Below are 22,689 nucleotides of genomic sequence, written 5' to 3'. Positions count from 1 at the left end.
CATGTTGAAATTTAATGCCAACTGTGGAGATACTAAGGGGTGGGGCTTTTGGGGAGGTGGTTAAGTCAAGAGGGTGGAGCCCCCATGAATTGTTGGTGCCCTTGTAAAGGAGGCTTCAGAGAGAGTTTGCTTCTCTTGTTCTTCTGCCATGTGAGGACACAGCAAGAAGGCTCTTACCAGACACCAGGTACTGGTGCCTTGATCTTAGACTCCGCAGCCTCCAGAACTGTAAGAAATAAATTTCTGTTCTTTATTACCCAGTCAGTGGTATTTTGTTATAGCACCACAGACAGTCTAAGGCAGAAGTCACTGTGGTGTTAACATGCAGAAATCCCATTGAATAATAATCCTTGTTGAAGGCATGCTGCATAAACCAGTTCCACTTTACTACTTCTGTATAGAGAAGTGGATGCTTTGGATTAGGATTTGGGATTGGGTCTCACGTCTGTCTCTTGCCAGCTGTGAGATACTGGATAAGTACCTCCTTCCGCCTCCTTCCTGAGATGGGAACAAGGAGGGGCAGGGTTGTATCAAATAAAAAAGGTGACGTGCTTAGCACAGTGACTGGTGCATATTAAATGCATTAAGTACCCGCTGTTACTAATGAATTGAAAGTTCCTTGGGACTGTCAATGAGAGATAAAGTGTGATATCTGAAATTTTTGAAAATGAATTTTTGCTGTTACTTGCAGAAGGAATAAAAAAATCTGAGCCTCTGACTAAATTAATGGTAGAGGGAATATAAATTGGATTCTCTTACTAAATTAAGGAAGCTTAAACTCATGTCCTTTGACACTGAAGGACCATGACCTTTTTGCAAGTCGGTTAACATTTCTGGGTGTTGTTTTTTTTCTTACCTATAAAACTACCTATCCAGCTCTTAACTTTGATTTTCAGTATGGTTAAGAGAACTGAAATTATATTCCCTTATGCCTACTCTGTCTTTATTTTCAACATTTAACATATAATAATCTAAGTAAATGTTTTTGTAAGTAATATGAATTTAAAATCACTCAAAGAAAAATTTCCCATAGCCATGGAGTGGGGTATTGAAGGTCAATTTTGGTGTCTGAGTAGACAGAACTGAAAAATGCATTATCCTTTTGTAGAATAGTTAGGCACCTTCCTTCAGAATCTTCATTTGAATATCTAAGGAGACATCAGAGATTGTTCTGCTCCTCCATAGAATGCTTTGCTTATTAGGGTTTGGATGAGGCACTTCAGGGATTCTAGGAGAGTGCACTAAAGAGGAAACCAATAGACACAAATTTCTTTTGTTATTAAGTGTCCAAAGACACTTAAATTTCTTTTGTAGTTTTTGTTAAGCGTATAATCATTTCTTATGTGAGTTGTGTCTTTGCTCTATTTTGGTCAACTGAGAAATCTTTTTTCTTGTGTTTCAAAGAGAAGCAGTATTTATGAATTCTTATTCAAAAAGCTCTGAGTTCAAATTCTTTTTTTGGCGGGGGTGCGGTTAGAGTATGTGACTTTTTTTATTTCCTTTATTACCTTGAAAGAGCAAAGGAAATTAAGTAAATTATGATTGGTGTTCTAGGAAGAATTTTATATATAGCTATTTATAATTTATTGATATAATTTATTGGCATATCTGAGATTTTTGCAGCCTGGAGCTGACATTTAGGCAAAAATTAACAGATATTTATAGATCCTAAGATGAACTGGAAAATCTAATATAATATCTTCATTTAAATCATCAGGATTCAAAGTAGGGGAAATAATACCATCCAGGTGGTTTTCCTCTTCCAACTTGCTGTCCACACTCCAAGCTGTGAGCAGTTTTATTTTGTTCTCTGGCCTAGCACTAGAGGATAAGGAAAACAACAGAAAAATAAAAGGGGTTGAGAGGAGGCAGGAGAAATATTTTTAAAATTGTGTTTGGGTCAATAAGCATTTATTGATCATTTTGCTATATGTGTTAAAGAGAAAATATTTAAATGACACTTGTTAAAGCACAGTAAGGAAAATTTTACTAAAGGTGAAGGGAACTATTGCTGTAGGTATGGGGACCACTTTGATGGAATTTTGCAGTATAGGAGAAAGTTCGGGTTCAATTCCGATTACTGCATGGACAAGTGGGAATTTATAGCCAAGGAGCAGGATTGGGGCCCGTGGATGGAAAATTGCTGAGAAAAAACATCATGGATAAGGGGGGATTCTGGCTAAACTGACCTAACAGGATTCTTGCTGAAGACAGGCCAGGTGATCAGACATCAGGCCAGGGGATGGTGGAGGACGAGGAACCAGATCAGATATGGAGGTTGATCGGATATATCAAGACTAGGGGTTCTGGCTATGCTGTAGGGCTCTTGTTAAAACTGTATTTTACAATGAATTGCACAGGCCGGGCGCGGTGGCTCACGCCTGTAATCCTAGCACTCTGGGAGGCCGAGGCGGGTGGATCGCTCGAGGTCAGGAGTTCGAGACCAGCCTGAGCAAGAGTGAGACCCCGTCTCTACTAAAAATAGAAAGAAATTATCTGGCCAACTAAAATATATATATACAAAAAATTAGCCGGGCATGGTGGCACATGCCTGTAGTCCCAGCTACTCGGGAGGCTGAGGCAGTAGGATCGCTTAAGCCCAGGAGTCTGAGGTTGCTGTGAGCTAGACTGACGCCACGGCACTCACTCTAGCCCGGGCAACAGAGCGAGACTCTGTCTCAAAAAAAAAAAAACAAAAAAAAACAATGAATTGCACAGATGGGTCTAGAAGGAGTTTCAGGAGCCTGACTCAAATTTGACTAAACAAAGAAACTTTGTTATATGTATCAATTATCTATTGACACAATAATTCTGTGTTAACAAAGGTCAGTGGCTTATCATAAACGTTTATTTAGCTCTCGAGATTGTGGGTGGTGATTTAGATTGACTGGTTGTTCTGTCCCTGCTAAGATCTCTCAATAGGATTTGAGGACTTAGTAACTATGGAGGGTGAACTTCAGGAAGAAGTCACATTTAATTTTGAATACTTGAACATGATCAACTGAGAAGGTGGATGTTAATGAAAAATTTGGGGTGTGTGGTAGCATAAATTAGGGAATATATTGTAAGTAACCTTGATTTTTTGCTTTTATTTGGCAAAAATCAGTTGTTAAAAATGCAGTTTTACAATATTAATAACTCAAACTAATGTTAAGCTATTTTTTCATATGCAACTGAAAATTATGAAGGAGCTATTCAAAGCAGAGGATCAACTAACATTGCTTCTTCCATAATCCCTTAACACTCTCCTTTTTTTGAAAATTGGTAGGTTTCTCTGTTTTTTCTTCAGTCATTGTTGATGTTATCAGTTAGTGAGAACATCCAAGGACCACAGTATTTTAGACCTGAAACCATTTAGGCCAACTCTCATTAATAAAGGAAGAAAATCTTGTAACCAGCCTGAGCAACATAGCGAGATAGCATCTCTACAGAAAATACAAAAATTAGCTGAGCATGGTGGTGCACACCTGCAGTCCCAGCTACTTGGGAGGCTGAGGCAGGAGGATTGCTTGAGCCCAGGAGTTTGAGGTTGCAATGAGCTATGATGATGCCACGGCACTCCAGCCTGGGTGACAGAGAAGAGATTCTGTTTCTAAATAAAGGAAGGAAGGAAGGAAGGAAGGAAGGAAATGAAGCTTCTATAGAATTATTGTAAATCATGTGACAAAGTAGATGGGAGCACAAAAATAAAATAAAATCCTTGGCTTTTATTCTAGTGGTTTCCCCAGTGGTTTGGTTTTGGTGTTGGCTTTGCAAGGAAAACAATGGAGCACCTGACTGAAGTTGAAAAGTCTTAGGGATAGCAATAGCATTTGCATAGTGCATTATGTTTGTAAGGCACTTCAGGTAATTTATCTTATGACTGAAATGAATAGCTGAAAGAACCTAACATAATAGTTAAGTATTACTTCTAGTTTTTTGGTCTCTTCCTTTTGAAAAAAGAAATTACAAGATTCTTCCTCATGGAATTGTAAGTGGTAAATATGTTACTACAATTAATCATTTAGATTAGTGTCTGGCATAGATTAATTGTTTGTTTATTTGTGTTTTATTGTTCATAATACTGTTAATTATTATTTGTTGTTGTTTGGTTCTACTTCACAGACTATATATCATAGTCTGATGGAGAAAATTCTACTGTCCAGTTTTGTTGAGGGAGGAGGAAAAGATGGAAAAAAATTAGCCCTCAGTGTGCTCCCTGTCTGAGATTAGGAATCTCAGCCTCTGACACAGTGTTCCAAAAAGGAGGCCAAGCCATTTTGGCTCATTTTCCCCTTTGCTATTGGTCAATAACTAGAAATAGAAATCTTGAAAAGAGGTCATTTTTTTTTCTTCCAACCACTGTCCTCTGTACCACTCTAGGCTTTCATTGCTCTGGGATGCTACATTTTAAGAGTAAATTATTTGGTGCCCTCAGCTTAACTTCTTGAGGAAATGGAATTTTTCCAAGGATTTCTAAAGCAGGGACACCTTATAAATATAACTCATTGAAATAACCATGATAGCATGCTTTCAGTGGAACAAATATGGGGAATGTACCTAAGTTTAACATTGGGAAAAAAAATCCTAAACTCTGTGCTTTGTTGTTCTATGGAAAAGGAAACCACTTCTAATTTTTCCACCATTTTAAAATAAATAAGCAGCAGTGGGAACTTGAGAAATGAAGGTTCCAGAAGCAGACCATCCCAGGAAGTGCTTTTTTTTTCATTCAGATGTATTGCAGCTCCAGCCCTCCCCAGCACCTTTTCCTGTCCACTCTGTCATTCTCTTTGTCTTCCTGCTACCATTTATCTCACATCCTATAAAGGAATAGCAGAAATATCTAGAGCTGGTCTTGGTTGAGTTGGCCTGAAAACGGTAGGCACAGTAGAGGCAGAGCTGAGAAGGATGCTCAGCAGTGCTTTCCCCTTCTGGGACCACGGACCCAGGTGACACTGAAGATCAAAGCCAAAGATTTTGTCCCAGAAAATTATGCTGGTGCAAACATACACAAAATCTTGTGTATAATGTCAGGAAGTGGTGGACTCCCTTCAGCCCATTTTGGGATAGTAGCTGTGCACCTGTGTTGGGAGAGCCGACAGCACCTCTGGCCTTCCTCCTTGCCAGCTGTCTTTTGGGAACTAAGGGAGAAGAAAGGGTTTTAAATGCATTGCTTGAGCATGGATCAGTCCAGAGCTTGCTAAAAGCTGACTCTCTTTTGTGTTGTGTGGGCTCCTCATTTTTTTCTACTCATTAAATACTTGAATGACCAGATGTGAGAATGTGCTACTTCTACAACTCTTTATGAACCAGGAAGAGGAAAATGGAAGTGAGAAGGAAGAGTGAGGCTCTCACCTCCTCACATTGCCATGTGTTACAATACAGAGGTCCTGCATATATTATTTTGTAAGCAGTCCTCAAGGGAGACTTTTCTTTGTGAGATACTAACCCATTCAGTTCCTACAAAAGGATTTCTCTTTTTACAGAACATTCCCCTTGTGGAAAGAGATTGCATGCAAATTTTAATGCACATTTTAAGAGACGCTGGGGGGAAACCCTTTGAAGAAAAATTGGATTAAAAAGAGTAAAAGTAAAAAATGGAAAGGAACAGGGGAAATAAGGATGAGGTGGGAGATGCTTGCTGGCTTATGTGATTTGATTCAACTTTTTTCTTCTACTGTGTACTTTCAACATAGAATTTTGCATGTAGGTGAAAATGACTGATGACGTACTTTATGTTTTTGGTTGGGGCTTGTTAATAGCTCCTCTTGTTTCCCTTTCATCATCTTTATTAAAGCCAGCCAACCGCATGTCTTACATGTAGATATCTAGAGCTCCCACTTTGTGCAAGTGAGTGAGCTGTGGCAGATGCAGTGTCCACGCAAGTTCCTGCCCCGTTAGCAGTTGATGTTCTTGTAACCTACTTTGGTTCCAAGACCACAGGCAGGTGAGAAAATTATTTGTTGGACATGGGTGGGCTCTAATTCTGATGCTCACCAACTTTGTTACTTTGGAAACATTACTTAACCTTATGCAACCTTGGTATCCTCCTTATTTTAGGAGCAAGAGATTTGTGGGATATTTTATGGGTAGAAGATACTGTACCCCTCAAATTCCATTAAGTAGGTAAATAAACTCTTATTTTATTTAAGATCATCCTGTGACCAGTGTAACCATGTTGTTGTCAGAATGACTGGGTTATTTGGGATTAGGTGGGATAGTAATATTTATAGCCAACAGTGCTAGGTCCTGTTCCATATGTTATCTCATTTATTCCTCCCAACTTTCCTGTGAGGTAGGTCTCTTATTATACCCCTTTTCTATAAAATAGTTGTGCAAGAGGTTCAGAAACTTGCCTGAGGTCTCCCAGGCTGTAGGAAGCAGAGCTGGGGACTGGAATCCCAGGTGTTCTGGTTCCAGAGGCCATGCTCTTAGCTTTGGTCCTTTGCAGCCTTTTTCAGGACTGCACCATCTTCACGTTGAAAGGAGAAATGTTATGTCTGGTAGACTCTTACACTTATTTAAGATTTTTTTCCTTTCTTGTTTCAGGTATTTGACAGCAAGCAGCAATAGAAATTTCCTGCTTACCATGAGACCATTTTTAAAAAGGGCCGTTTTGGTCATAAGTTATGTAAGTATATATATACTTTTGAAATATCTTATAAGGAATAGTTTTCACTTTAATTTGGCTCAGAGACATGATCCAGATTATTTAATAGAATTAGCAATAGATTCCAATAACATGATCTTAGTATCAAAAGTTTACAAAGCATTGAAAGGTATATATGAAAGCATTCTGGATATATGTGAGCTTTGTGACACAGCCATGTGAAGTATAGTATTGTACAAGTTCCTTTCCACGTGCTGAGGCTGAGCTGTCTCAAGGAAGCAACACAAACCTGCCTGTTATCAGTTACCTATTGTCGCATAACAAAACACCCCAAAATGTAGTGACTTAAATACAACCACCAGACATTTGCCCTAAATGCTTTAGTTTGGGCAGCATTCAGATGGATGGTTCTTCTAATCATTGCGATTTTTTGGCTGAGGTTATTTAGTCAAGTTTATTCAGCTGTCACCTGGGCTAGGTCACCTCAGTTGTCCTCCACGAGGTCTCTCCCTCTGATATCCCATCCTCTAGGGCCTCTCCGCATGGCTTCTCTCTTTAAGGCAGCCAGGACTTCCTTGCAGTGTGGCAGCTGGGTTCTGATGGAACAGACCAGAAGCTGTAGGACCTCTCAGGGATTAGGCCCTGAACTGACACAGTACACCTTCTATGACATTCTTGTGGCCAATACAAGTCACAAGACTTAACCGGATTTAAGGGGAGGGGCAATTGCCCCCATTTTCTGATAGGAGGAACTGACTGCACATACAAGGAGGGTAGAGATTATTGGCGACCGTCTCACCCGATCTTCTTGTTCTCTGAAGGTGATTGTTGTTTTGTACTTCCGCCTGTGGATAATGGGAGGATCTATGCCCCTCTTCTCGGAGCAAGATAATCCAGCTTCATTTTCGCCTTACCTTCTTACAAGGTCAGTGGAAATAAGTTTTATAAACTTTATCTGATATTTATTAGATAGTTTTCAGCAATCTTCAATCATAGGTTGACTTTGCATTTTGAGGAAAGAAGGATTGTGTTCTGTCCAGCATGTGGGGAGAAATGAAGCTACAATCTATACATTTGGAATTCTTTCGCACAAGTGAGGCTGTTTTGGCAGTATTATTGCTGTTGTTCTTACGTGGTGTCTATTTTTGTATCCAACAAGTATTTATTGGGCACTGTCTTAGTTCGTGTTGCCCTAAAGGGATACCTGTGGCTGGGTAATTTATAAAGAAAAAAGGTTTATTTGGCACACTATTCTGCTGGCTGGAAGACTGGGCATTTGGTGAGGGCCTCAGGCTGCTCCACTCTTGGCAGAAGGCACAGGGGAGGCGACGTGTGCAGAGATCACATGGCGAGAGAGGAGGAAGGAAGAAGAGAGAAAGGGGAGGTGCCAGGTTGTTTTTAACAACCAGTTCTAGTGGGAACTAATGGAGTGAGAACTCACCCTTGCAGGAGGACATTAATGTATTCACAAGGAGTTTGGCTCCAAGACCCAGACACGTCCCTCTAGGCCCCACCTCCTGACACCACCACACTGGGGGTTAAATTTCAACATGAGATTTGGTGGGGACAAACAAACCGTAATAAATATCTATGGAGTGGTCCATATGGCAAATGTTGTAGAACAATGTGCAGAGAGGTGTGTAGAGTTTTATTGGGCATCATAACCTTTTGTAAGATTAAAATCAGTGGGGTGGTTTAATGTAACAGACAGAAATGACACAGCAGAGTTTGCTAATACATAGCTAATTTTGTCTTGTCATTTGTCCCCAAGAATTCTGGAGGTATTGCGTCAAGATGTGATAGTGATCGATGTATCTAATTCATTGAACGGGTTTCTAATTTTTTATCTGTTCAATCTGCTGTGATGTACGTACAGTCAGGGCTTTCAGATAACAGTATATTTGATAATTTTAATAACTTCTTCAGAATATGTTGTAGCTATAATGTTTTAAGAAGTAAGGTACACTGTTCTTAAATTTTCATAGTCTTAATGTCATCTGATATCATTTTCATCATAGTAACCTTTGCCTTTTTTTGTATTTGCCAAGATTTGATAAATCTTAAATTAAGCCTTGATCTACAGCATTTATATTTTGGTTTACTTGTTATCTCTTTGGGATAACAGATTGTTGATTTTGTTTTCATTCCAGGCAGTGATCTTTGCTTTATATCACTCATTTAGCTTCTAGCTTCAACTTACTTTGCCTTTTATGTTCTGCTTTACTGTTTCTAGTCTTTTCTTCTTTTTTTTAGTCTCTTTATTTCCCATTCAAAAAGGATACCTTCCCACTGGGTTAACACCTTTTTATAATAAAAACTATGTCACAGTTGTTTTCATTATTTCCAACATATATTTGTATTGAACCGATCTTGAATATACTTTCAGAAATAATGTGATATCCAACCTCTAGTGTTGGCTTACTCCTTGGCAGTCCAGAGCCTTTAAAAATTGTTGTTTATATCTGATGTTTTCCAAATAGTTGTTTAATAAATCCTTTAATTAAGCTTGACATCTCTAACTCAGCTTCTTATTAATGTTATAATCTACTTGCCCTTTTTAGATATCTTTCTCTGGCTTTCCAAATCTCCAGGGTTCCTTGTCTAGATATTTTTAGCTGTGATAGCTGACTAATAAATTGTTTCATGTTCTGTAGCTTCTTAAGTAGCTACCTCTGCCCTTAAGAGAAAAACCAACTTTGCCAGATCATATTCTTGCGTGATGGTTTCATTTGCTTTAGCTTTGAGTTGGTTTTGCTCCACAATTTCTTGTCTCCTGAATTTGAACATCCGTTCTAATCTTTATAGTCCGATGCAGCCTGTTTGGTGAGATTACCAGTCTCCAAAAGCCAAAATGTACAGTTGAAAGAGATAGATGAAGGAGAACAAGAATACACTGCTGTCAACTCACTAACCAATTTTTTTCATCCATATCTTCTGGCGTAAGTACACAAGTGCCTGTCTGAAGGCCATTGGTGTTAGGACAAGGTGGCTTTGATATCTGACTCACTGCCCTCCTAGCTATGACATCTTAGCTGCCAGGGATATTATAATAGATCACATTTGTTTCCTTGCTGGTGGCCAAAAAATTCTTTGGTGGAAACTTTGGCAAAATTAGGGGTCTGGTACATATTTTGTCCAGCACTTTCTGTCTATGAATCAATCCATCCAAGTGACTATAACTCAGGCAATTCACTTAATAAAAAGTGATGGAATAGAATATCCTATTACCCACACCTTTATATTCTTCTTCTCCATTCTTTTAAAAAACATCTTTCTGTTCTTGTATTTCAAACTTAAAATACATAGATACCCAGGGACATTTCAGTGACAGTTGTTTTGAATGGCTTTTCACATGCCTCTAAGATAGCGGCATTAGAATTGACTCTTTTGAGCATCCAGAAAATTGTTTTCAATTCCTTTCCTGAATAAGGTTTCTACTCTGTTTACATAATTCTTTGACTTCTGGTAGGCTGTTGATTCTTGAAGTGGATTACCTTGGTCAATTTGCTAGTTCTGTTGGTTTTTCTTTCCTTCTCAGCTGTACAATTTAGCTGTGATTTGGCTGACTCTGTGACTGTGTACCAATCACAGCCTTGTCATTTGGCTGTGTCAGTCTGTCTCACGGATGCCTCACCTCCTTCACTGGAGTTATAAACTTAACACATCGTTCAGTAGCGTCTTTGCTTCTATCTTTTGAGTATTATTTCTGCTTCTTTTAAAGTAGGCATAATGAATTACTCTATTACCAGGTGAGAGTCTTCAGACTAGCTCTCTTTCCATTTAGTAGTTATTGTAGTTTTTAATTACGTGTTACAAAAATCCTAATAGCTTTTAAGAGTAGCTTGTTCAAGCTTCCTTTTGTCTCAAACGATTTCTTGTGATTTTAGTTGTGAGATTCCCTCTCCTTTAAATTTTCTATTTTCATGTGTTTGGCTCAGAAGAAATACCCTGTTATTTTCTGCTTAACTAAACTGAGATGCAAAATCGTTGTGCTATGCTCTAGAGAAACCTCTGTTAAGCAAAATTTCTAAGACATGGGAACAAGACAAAGGATGACTGTGTGACCTTCACTGTAATGTAGAACATTGTCTGACAAACCTGGAGGAATGCAACATTGGTAGGCTTATTATTTGCTATTTACTATATTTTACAACTCTGTCGTCTTAGAATTTACAATACAGTAGAAACCTGATAGTTGTGATGGTTTCTTTTCTCTCTAGTAGAAAAATAAAACTTCAAACGTAACAGTTTTATTGCCTTCCAGCACATTGAAAAAAATGTGTATGTTATTTGCCAAGCTCATTCCTTTTTATTTTTGCATGTACTATGAAAATCCCAGTTTCTGAATTCAGTTTTTATATGCATATATTATTTTTTATATATTCCGCTTATATATACTTTAGTAATAGCTTTATTGAGATAATTTACATTCCATACGATTCTCCTATTAAAGCGTACAATTCAGTGGTTTTTAGTATACTCACAGAGTTGTGCAACCATCACCACAATGAATTTTACAATGTTTTTATCTCCCCAAAAAGACATTCTATATCCATTAGCAGTTATTCCCCATTTCACTTCAGTCCTCCAGCCCTAGACAACCACCAGTCTACTTTCTGTCTCTGTAGATTTACCTATTCTGAACATGCCATATAAATGAGATCATATAATATGTTTTTTTGTGTGACTGGATTCTTTCACTTAGCATGTTTTCAGCGTTCATCCATGTTGTAGTTTATAGCAATACCTAATTTCTTTTTATTCCCCAATAAAAATTGTTCCATTATATGGATATATCATACATTTTATTATTCCATAAAAATGAACATTTTGGTTGTTTTCTCATTTTTGGCTGTTATGAATAATGCTATGAACATTCATGAACAAGTTTTTGTGTGGATGTATGTTTTCATTTCTCTTGAGTACGTACCCAGGAGTGGAATTGCTGCGTTTTTGAGGAATGCCAGGATGTTTACCAAAGCAGTTGCACCATTTTACTTACATTTCTACCGGCCGTATATGAAGGTTTTAGTTTCTCCATAACCTCACCAACACTTGTCTTTTTGACAGTCTGTTTTTTTTTTATAGCCATACTAATGGATGTGAAATGGTATCTCTTGGTGGTTTTGATTTATAGTTCCCTAATGGATAATGATGTTAAGCATCTTTTCATATGCATATTGACCATTTTGCGATCTTCTTTAGAGAAATGTCTATTCAGGTCCTTTGTTCACTTTTTAATTGGATTATTTGTCTTTTTATTATTGAATTGTAACAGTTCTCTTTGTATATTCTAGATACACATCCTTTATCAGATTTATAATTTATAAACATTATCTTCCTTTTATATGTTGTCATTTTACTTTCTTGATGATGTCCTTTTTATCATAAAAGTTTTTTATTTTGATGAAGTCCGGTTTATCTGTTTTTGTTGTTGCTTGTGCTTTCAACGTGAAATCTAAGAAGGCTTTGCCTAACTCAGATTCTCTTTTGAGCTGTCTTTGTCAAGTATCTGCTTCCCATATTAATGAGTTATACAAACCTTTAGTTTTCTCACTGTGTATTTTTGTGAGAATTGTGTTTTCAATATATTTAAAACTGTGCTTTGATATAGTTTATGGTAAATAGTGATTTGCAAGCCATTTAGAATTTGACTTCATATTCTTGACCATTAGGTATGTGAAGCTACAAGGTATTATAGATTTGTCACAGTATTGGAACTCATTGTTGTTTAAGATACACTGGTAACAAGGCCCTTAATCTTTAACCTTTCCATTTTAACCCAGATATTCAGGTTTCATTAGCTGTCAGTCAATTCTTTGTGATTGATCGATAACTTTTCTAACCTGTAATTAATTGAGACTGTGTGGATCAATTGAATGGCATGCCATTGAATTGTAAATGATTCTACTTTCCACTCGAGAAGAAAGTGTAATTAGAAGCTAAAGAACAGAGGAGACATTGTATCTTGATTGCACAACTTTCTCTTGACAAGCAAGTTCCCCCCAGGCCCAACTGTCACCCAGTTGTCCAAGCCCAATAACCTGGCAGTGGTGATTGACTTCCATTCTTTCATTCCTCACATCCAAGCCACCGCCCAATCCTGTAACTTTCATCTTCTTAATCATTAGAATTTGTTCACTTACCTCCATCCCCACTGCTGCCATCTTCATTAAGATCCTCATGGTCTCTCGTCTGCATTGCTGAAATAGCTTCCTAACTTGTCTGTCTTCGTACAGTTTGCTCTCCTCCAATGCGTCCTCCACGCTGTTCCCACACGGTATTTCTAGCTGGCCTCATAGCTACAAGTCAGTGATTTCCTACACCGTTTGAGATAAAGAGTAAGGAATCTGGCCATTGCTCTTCCCCATACACACATCTCTTGACACCTCTGCCATTTGTTCCTAACCTCACACATTAGCCGCACTGGCTTTTTTTTCCTTTTTTTTTTCCTTTTCACCTCTGAGCCTTTTCACCTGCTGCTTCTCAGTTCTATAATGCCCTTTCCTTCTTTCTTTGTCTATTGTTTCTAGAAGATCTTGCCTGATCCTTTTTACTCACTCTTGAAGATATATTTTTCTTCTATCTTGTTACACTTTATTATTATAGACTCTTGACCAATTTTTCTTTCCCATTTAGATGTGAATTTCTCGATGGCAGAAACCATATCTTACCTTTCTTTTTATCTCTGGCAGATAAAAAGTGCTGAGCATAGGAGAGAGCCACAATAATTGTTTAGTGTATGATAGGTTGATTAACACTACTTTCATGGATCTGTTGCTTCTATGGACATAAAACCTACATTTACCCTTTGTTTCTGAAGGCCACTGCCAGCTACCATCTCTGGATCTATTCTTGCTTTGCTTTTTGTCACGAAGACATTTTCAAGTGGACATGCTTTGTACACTCTAGTATGGAGAAAATAGTGTGACTCATCCTATTGTAAGCCCTTGCAGAAGAACCCTGCTCTGTCATAAGAGTGACCCACAGAATGCAGTGATGTGCTTAACATGCATGTAGTTATGGAACTCCAATTTCATCTTGGGTCTTCCCTTCTGAGATTTAAATAAAACTGGTTCAAATCCTTTCCCATGTGCTGGGCTGTCCATTGCCCTCCCCGGGATTTTTATGCTTGCCTAGAGCCTTATATTCTCCTGGGCATCTCCCATTTCATTTTATCTTTCCTGCTAAACTCTCTGTCTGACCCAGGTTACACTACCTGTGGTCACTCTCATTCTCTTTTATTGTGCCAACCAAGTTACAGGGCATAGACCTTTCATGTTAATATCCCCTAAAATACCACTCGCATAAGGCATTTGTGTATGAGAGACTTTACCCAAGTGTTGGGACAAGCAGAGCTACACTGCAGAATCATGCCACAGATAATTTATAGTAATCGCCATACACAAAGTCCTGCAGCAACTCTGCCGCTGGGATTTCTCCTTGGCTGACTTTTTTGGCAAGTCTGTTGCCTCGGTTATTTGCGTAGGCCTACCTCTTTTCTCTTCTGTTCTTCCTCCGTCCGAATTCCTGATAATTTCTTACACAGCCCCGGACTATATAGGCCATCCCTGACTAAATTATCACTGGGTGAGACTAGGCTATGCTGAGGTAATAACAATCTCTTCAATAAAAATGACAGCATGAAAAGGTTTAATTTTTGTTCACAGGAAGCTGCTGCGGATCCTGCCGTCCTCTAGGGAAGCTGTCTTCCATGCGGTAATTCTGGCTTCTGAGCTGCTTGCGCTTTACGATCCTGCTGTCTGGCATGGCTCAGTCAGTGTGGCAGAGAAAGAGAAAGCTGGAGGGCCCCACACTTCTTATGTTCAAGCTTTCCAATACATAGTACAAAAGAGCAGAGAATAGTATAAGGAACCACCATGTGTGCCCCTGTCACCCAGTTTTGGCATTTATCAACTGTGCTCAACCTTGTTTCATCAATACCTCCACCCACTTCTGATCCCTCCCATTTTTCCTGACCCACCACTGAACTGTTTGAAACGAGCGCCAGATATAGTATCAATAAGTATATAGTGTAACTATACTTATAATTCTTTAAGATCATCAAATATTAAATGATGATATTAAGGGCATAACGGCAGTGCATAAGTGTTTCAGCTTCAAGAGACCCATATCACCTCTGCCCAGACTTGTTGGCCAGGTAGTCACGTGCCCTGCTGAACGCAAGGGGGCTGGGAAATGCCCTCCCCATGTGCCTCCGAGGAAAGTTAAACAGACTTGATGAATACACAGCTTTGTGTTTGATACGGCCTGTGATGGTGTTTTCCTTTAAAACAATTAAAAAGATCATTTTCTCCCTAAGAGAAATGCTACATCTAGCTTCTTTAATAATGTCTTTCTCCCTGTATATTTACATACATCAGTAAGGGTCCTCAAGTCTGTTTCATGAACCACGAACTGAACACCTCAGAATCCCGGGGCCCACATAGATTCCCATCCATTCTGTTTATTTACAACATCTTTTTCCAGGTCTTAGTCCTACGTGTTCATGAAGGCTCAGATAAACACCAGCTCTTTTGAAAAGGATTCCCTGATATAAAACTCATAGTGATTGCTTCCCTCTTCCAGCCTGGGCACTTAATTATTTATATGGTCATGCGAATTGCTTCAAGCAGGTTATTTTTTTTTCTTAACATTTAGCCAAGATCTGGTCACTGAAAGAATGGGAGTTTGACGTGGGAACTGAGAGAGAACCTGGAGGTTTTGCAGGTGAGAACAAAGCAGCTCTAGGATAGGTGCTCAGATGCCCTGAGGGCCTGGGTATCTGCCTCAAGAAGAGAGGTGACCAGTTCACAGAAGTCGAAGTCAGAAAGTTTAGTAGGAAGATGCTGTAGAAGCAGACTTAGGGTACTAAATAGTTTTGCTTATAGCCCTGTGCATAACAGCTCCCTGGCGGCCCTTAAAATTATCTCATGGTCTTACTAGGCTTTGGCTCAGAGCTGGGTACAAAGTAACTCCTGAGAACATTGTTGAATAAATGAATGGTGACCCGGATTACACTTAGCATCCTTACAAAGGATGAGCCTTGTTGAGCTACCCTTCTGAGAGGGTAACACTCCTGGTACGCCACTCTGAGCACCAGAAATTTGACTGTAACTATCAGTTACACACTCTCAACCCCCAATGCCTTGCCCAATTTTCTGTCTTCAAAAATATCTTCAAGGTTCTGCTTACCTGTAACTTCATAAAAGCCACACAATGTTTCCTTGAAAATGATGGAATTTATACTGTGGAATATCTGGTTAATTACATATATGACAAAATACAAATTCAGTACAGTGTAGGTCTTAATGGTATCAATGTCCATTTCCTTCTCTAGAAAGGTGGTGGAGCCACCTTTATGTGTAACTTGTCCTGTCAAAAGTGTCTTTTAGCTCTGGATTTACTCTTCTGCTTCTATAAGTACCTTTAGAAATGTGGTACCTTGATATTCACTCTTGTAAATCAAGGATTAAGGATAAAAACAAAAGCCTGAGTTAAGAAGGGCTTCTGCATAGGGCTGGCACCCGCAGTAGCAATAACAGCTTCCCACTATTAAGGCCGCACTCTGCCACCTAGTAATTGCCTTTTGTCTTACCAGATTTGAAGGGGACAGGACAAAGAGAAGTGTAAACTTGATGGAAGATGTGTTGCCTTTATAATATTGAAAATGGTTGTTTTTCATATTCAAGAAATAGATCACATAGGATTTTTTTTTTTTTTTTTTTTTTTTTTTGAGACAGAGTCTCCCTCTGTCTTACTGGGTAGAGTGCAGTGACGTCCGTGTAGCTCACAACAACCTCAAACTCCTGGGCTCAAGTGATCCTCCTGCCTCAGCCTCCTGAGTAGCCGGGACCACAGGCACACACCACTACACCCGGCTAATTTTTCTATTTTTATAGAGATGGGGTCTCACTCTTGCTCAGGGTGGTCTCGAACTACAGAGCTCAAGCAATCCTCCTGCCTTGGCCTCCCAGAGTGCTGGAGCCACCGCACCTGGCTCACATAGGCTTTTCACTGAAAGGATATAAAGGTCCCCCTCACAGCATCGTATTTTTCCAGAGATGTGGTCCTGGATAAGCAGCTAGAATAGATTGGCTTTGGTGGATAGGTCTTTCTGCTGTTCAGAAATGTAGGCAAGGCTTGTGTTACCTTGTAGGAAAAGATCAAGATAGGAAATAATAAGATTAAGATAAAACTCAACATCTTCCAGATTCTAAAGAGTTTTCTTTCTCTGTCTTTCCATTTTCAGCTGATGGCTTCAAAGAGGCACAAAACCTTAAGACTTTGATTATTACTTCCTGTCTTCCTATTGGTTGTATCCCTTGAAGCCCTTAACAGGGGGACTATCTCATAATCAACTCTGAATAAATGTTCGTTGAATTAAAATTTTTATTTTTTAAAAATAATACATTGTGTGTTTAAAGAGAGCTGTGCAAAATGAATTGTTCTGTTCTGCTTCAGCAACCAGCAGGGCCTTCAAAACATATTTATAGGAGGCCCTTAAAACATGCTTTTTTTAAAAAATGAAGCTAAAGTTATTCTGTTTTTTTTTTGTTTGTTTGTTTTTTAAAGCCGTTATTGTCCAACCAGAGTGAATAGGAGAACCACTCAAGGAAGCGTGCTTAAAATAAAGACTTTCTGGTTTATCTCACAGAAATTCTGATTGAGCAGGTCACAATCAGTCACAGTGTGTACTGGACCAGCTGCCTACATGTTTCTGGGCCACATGTTTTGAGACCCATGGGTAAAACTTGTGATCTCTGTAGCCGAAAGGCTCTCTACAGGGGGGTGCCGCCCCCACTGTGTTTTTGTATTATGTTCATAGAAAAATAGCTTCTTGGGGATGAATGAGGTTATCAAGATCATCGAGTGTAGTTTTCCAGACTAAAATGACACCGTGTGGCAGTAATTTATCTAATTTGTCTTGGGCACTTGGAATGAAGGGGAGAAACACCAGGAAGGGGTAGGAGGAGACAGTCAGGGGGACCTTGTGGGAGTAGCAGCGTGATCTCGGGACTAGGGATCAGTTGTTGGAAAACGCTGATCTTGATCACATATTGGTATCTTACATGTTGAAGAAAACTATCTCATCTTTACATCTACACATCTGTTTCATTACAGTCTTAAGTCCCTGAGAGGCTGATGACAGTTGAAGGGACACTTCTTTTATTTTCTGCTAGCATTGAAACATACAGGCAAAAATTGCTTTTCACACAGAAAAAAACCGCCAAGCTGAAGCTTTTATTTAAACATTTCTATTTCTTGTTGTGCGATGCTCTAATAAACATTTTCAGTGGTGCAGTTGTCAGTCTGATGTGCTGTTAGAGGAGATTATAGATGGATTTTAAGTTTATGTCAGCTCTGCTTGAACTGCACGAAAGCTCAGGCTCAGGCGGGCTGCGGTGTTCAAGGTCTCAGGCAGATGCTTCTCCACCAAACACCAGCGTTTCACCTGCCTTATTTCCTTTCATTTCTCCACATTAATAAAGAAATGCTAATGGAAGACTTTTTGATGCAGTGGAGAATTGTATCTGGAGCCAGGAAACCCTACAGTGTGTGCAGGCTCTGCCGTGTGCTTGCAGTAGGACATTGTACAAGTCACAGCCTCTTTAAGGCTACTTTCTTTGCTGCCAGAATGAGGGTAACACCCGCTTCATAGGGATTTTGCTGTTACCAGATAATCTGCCTGTGCACATGCTTTACTAGCATTGCACATGAAACTGTTCATGTTAACAGGATTTTTAATATTCCTGGATACAGTTCATGAATAGACCAACAGGTTTCTTGTGTGGAAACCTGAACGTGGTTCATAGGCAGCAGTCGGTACAAGTTTGCCGAATGGATGTTGAACTTGAGCTCAATGAGAGAAAGTATATTTGTTTGAAATAAAGATGTTGTTAAATGTTTAGAGTGAGAAGGAGACCTTAGGGAAGATATGAACCAAGTATTTATTTTGCAGAAATGCTATTTGCTTTTTTGCAAGTGTATGGATAAGAAGTTGCTAGCAGTCTTAGATGTTGCATTTCATTTTTTCTACTGTGATGAAGCTGCCTCTATTAATAAGATAACTGTATTAATGGCATATTTTAAAGGTCAGGCAGACTTAATGACATTTCAAATTTACTTTATAATTTATCCATGGTATCAAGAATTCTTGTTTAAACTATATTCGTTGCGGTTTAATGCAAAATAAGAAAAAATAAGCTTGGCATAGCTTTATGATGATGCTTGTGTGAGAGAGGAGTGCCTTTACTGGTATGTTCCTCTGTATTTCGTGGTGTGCCATGAGCTTGCACAGCCCTGGCTGACAAAGGGGGCAGAATCTTCAGTCTGGGCCCTTCAGCTACATCCCTGAACACCTGCAAGCCTAGCAGGTATCTAGATCTTTTATTGGATTGTAGTAAAATACATAGTTGCCTTGGGCTAAAATAAAAGTATAAAATACAAATATTTCCAGATTTTTAGGCATTATTTTAAAATCAGGTTGATTTTTTTTTAAACTCACAGAATCCATTTATGTAACAAACTAGGTGCTGGGGAGATAACTACGCACACGGCAGGGTCACTGCTCCCGGGGCTGGACAGGCACAGTAATGGGCAGTTACGGGGCAGTGCACTAGGGCCCGGTGCTGTGGGACACCAGCCTGGCTGGGGAGGGGCTGTGACTAGGAAGACTTGTCTGGGGAAGTGACTTCTATACTGAGACCTGGAGAATCTGGGGGAGCTGGAGTTCAGCCACCTGTGAGAGTTGATTCCAGAAGATGAGGTGAGCCCGGCAGGTGCTGCTTTCAGGAATTTGAAACCTGAGGCTGAGGCAACTGGCTGTGAAGACTGAAGTGACAGGTGTGTGAGGAGGAGAGAAAGGGAGAGGCCAGGGGCAGCCCCGATGACCACACTCCAGCCTCGGTCAGTCGTGAGCAAGCACAAGAAGCCCCTGAGCAGGGCGGGGGTGCAGCACATGCCGCGAGCAGCAGGGTGGCCATGCAGGAGGCCTGCGGCTGGAAGGGAGGGCGCTGCCCTTCTTTCTTGTGGCTGCTTGGATTTTGTTCCTAAGTAGCCTGGTTTTACTCTGACTTTCCTGTCTTTCGATTCTTCTGGGAACTTTTAAAATAATCCCTACCTTTAATGGAGCTGATTTAATTGGACCAGTGGTTCTTACACACCAGAAGAGTTTAACAAAACCCGAGAAGGTGGTCAGAGAGTTGTTTGCATCTCTCTTCTTATTTCGTTAAGTGTTTGGAAATGGTCTTGCCATGTCTATTCCCAGGTCTGGAAGCAGCAAGTGTGCAGTACTACTGATGGGTCCTGGCCTTGGAATGCCTCATGGAGGGGTCACAGCACTTCTCTGGCACCGTCTACTTTATTGTCACTGAGGAGCAAGGGGATGAGGGTGGTAGACCACATTCTACATCATCCATGTCTTTGTCTACACATAGTTTTCCTTGACTGCCTTTTCGTGTCCTCTGTTTTTGTTGCATGTTCCCATTATGAGGTTCACCGAGGTTGTTGCATTCATTCCCATTGCTGAATAGTTTCTGTTGTGTGGGTATTCTACCATGCATGTATTGATTCTATTGTAGATAGACATTCAGGTTGTTTCTAGTTTTGGGGTGTTAAGAATAATGCTGCTAAGAACAATCTTTTAAACTGTCTTTTGTTAAGTATATGTGTGCAGTACTCTTGGGTGTAAACTTAGGAGTAGAATTGCTAATTCATGAAGTATGCATTTACTTTGCTTTCATGAAACCGCCTGCAGTTCTCCAAAGTGGTTTAATCAGTTTGCTGTAGTGTTTCAAAGTTCCAATTGCTCCACGACTTCACCAATGCTCGACATGATATTTTTTATTTTAGACCATCCAGGGGGAGTCATTTTGTAACGGTTTATATTATACATTTTTAATACTGTACTTGTAACTGTTCTTAGAAAGTGTCATGTTCATTTATGATTTGGAGCCATTTTTATTTGGTGGCCCTGCCTGGACTCTCCCTTTCACATCTCTTCACCTATTTAAATTCCATGGAGATCTAGAATGTCTTCCCTTAATCTTCCATATTTCATTAATCTGTCATTTCTTAGTACTCTATTGAAATTTGATATTTGTATTACACTGTTACCCAACTGTGTAACGTGTGTATGTGTTTTCACCGTAAATGCAGGGAAAATGCCCTTGTGGAGGGCAGGGCTAGATCTCATACCTTGCAGCGCCTAGAATAGTACACAGAATAATTTCTCAGTATTGAGTTCAAGTGCAGGTTCCCTGTCATTGAGAACAGTAGTGCAGGTTAGTGCACAAGGCAGCTTTTTCAGATTGCCCTGCAGAAGGTTATAGGCAGAGGAGGAAGATGCCCGTGACAATACTAAGCAGGTAATACCTGCATAGGCCTGTCATGGCTGGGCCATAGTGAGGCCGTGGAGACGCCTTGGCACATTGGGGGTGATGCAGGAGTTGTGAGGATGAAAATAGGCAGCAGCCTGGGAGGAGGGAGCACAGCTCACCAAAACCTAGCAGTGTGGGTAGAGTCAGGGCAGGGTAGGGTGCTCCACTCTGGTGGGAAAGGTGTTTCACGCTGAGGCTGGTGTATTGACGGTGTTGGTGTCTTAGTCCAATTGTATGTTGCTATAACGGAATACCTGAAGCTGGGTAATTTATAAAGAAAAGAGATTTATCTGACTCACAGTTCCACAGGCTATGTAAGGAGCATGGTGCCAGCATCTGCTTCTGGTGAGGTCTTTTGGCTGCTTCCACTGGTGGTGGAAGGGGAAGGGGCCAGCTTGTGCAGAGATCACATGGAGAGGCAGGAAGCAAGAGAGAGAGGGAGGAAGTGCCAGACTGTTTCTAAAAACCACATCCTGTGGGAACCAACAAAGTGAGAACTCACTTACCAACCCCCACCCCAGGACATTAATCTATTCATGAGGGGTGTACACCCCATGCCTCAAACACCTTTCTTTAGGCCCCACCACCAACCTTGGGGATCAGATTTCAACATGAGGTTTTGGGGAACAAACATCCAAACCACAGCAGTTGGCAAATGCTCTTCCTAAGATGAGGCCATTGTGCGTGGTGGACCCAATGTCCTGTATTTATGAACTGATAAAGGATCTTGTAGGTGAAAGGAAAAGAAGGATCCTTTGATCAGTAACATTTTTATGTAAAACAAGTGAGAGCTGTATGTTTCTGCTTTGCAGTGCATGATTTTCATATGTACCTATCACAGGCATCTTGCCTAGAAAGGGCAAGGAAGTATGATAGGCTCGTGTTATTTCTTAGCCAGAAAAGTTTTCACAGAGGCAAAGAATATGATCATACTATGTATATTATTGCACTGAAAACGCTCTGATTTTTTTCTTGGTGAAAATGAAGAGTTGGATGTAAAGGGCTGCGCAGCTTCATTGCGTGCTGTGTGATGCATGCTGTTTCCCCCACAGCCTCAGCCTCCCGTTCCCTTTCATGTGTTTCTGTCTCGAAACCTCTGGCTTATCAATGAAAATGCATGACTAAATTGTTTAAGCTGAATTCCTGGCTTTCTATGCTGTATATTCCATTTTGTTGGCAAGATATTCTAGTGCCTTTCCTTCTGTTCACAGAATTTGTGGTAGAAAATTGGTAAATAATTCATTTTGGTTTTCGCTCTTGCTTTTAAAAAAGATAAGCCAGCAAGGCAGAGATATTTGACAGTTTATTTTGTTTCTGAATTTTTAACAGAAATAAACAAGATGATTAGCTTGAATGTAATTCATAGTCTGGGAGTTAGAAAGAAATTCTTTGGTTGTTGATTAGAGCTGGCTGAACTACCACACTGCACCCCTCCCCCATGTAATTAGCTTTTGGAGTGATTCTAAGTGGCTTCTTTGTACTTAAGTTTGCAAAAATTTTCTAATGCTATGTCAGTATGTTAAATAGTATTTAAAGAATTTATTAGCAACACTGATGTGAGTCCATATGCATTGAAACAGTGGTCCTCAACCTTTTTGGCACCAGGGACCGGTTTCATGGAAAACAATTTTTCTCTCCATGGGGGTGGGGGTTGGGAGGATGGTTTTGGGATGATTTAAGGGCATTACATTTATTGCGCAGTTAAACCTCTCTGCAGCT

General features: G+C 39.9%; 1 protein-coding gene across 1 annotated transcript in view; it reads left to right on the top strand.

The window, feature by feature from the left end:
* The window catches only part of TMTC1 (transmembrane O-mannosyltransferase targeting cadherins 1), a 253,695-nt gene that overhangs the window by 110,204 nt on the left and 120,802 nt on the right, over positions 1 to 22,689 (top strand). Inside the window, exons 6-7 of the mRNA XM_069490420.1 lie at positions 6,529 to 6,610; positions 7,411 to 7,514. Coding sequence (XP_069346521.1) covers positions 6,529 to 6,610; positions 7,411 to 7,514 — 186 coding nt within the window. The remainder of the gene's footprint in view (positions 1 to 6,528; positions 6,611 to 7,410; positions 7,515 to 22,689) is intronic.

This window comes from Eulemur rufifrons, chromosome 16, assembly GCF_041146395.1.
Source record: "Eulemur rufifrons isolate Redbay chromosome 16, OSU_ERuf_1, whole genome shotgun sequence".
In the NCBI taxonomy this organism is placed as follows: domain Eukaryota; kingdom Metazoa; phylum Chordata; class Mammalia; order Primates; family Lemuridae; genus Eulemur; species Eulemur rufifrons.
Note: the sequence above shows the minus strand (reverse complement) of the source record. Positions and strands in the feature narration are given on the sequence as shown.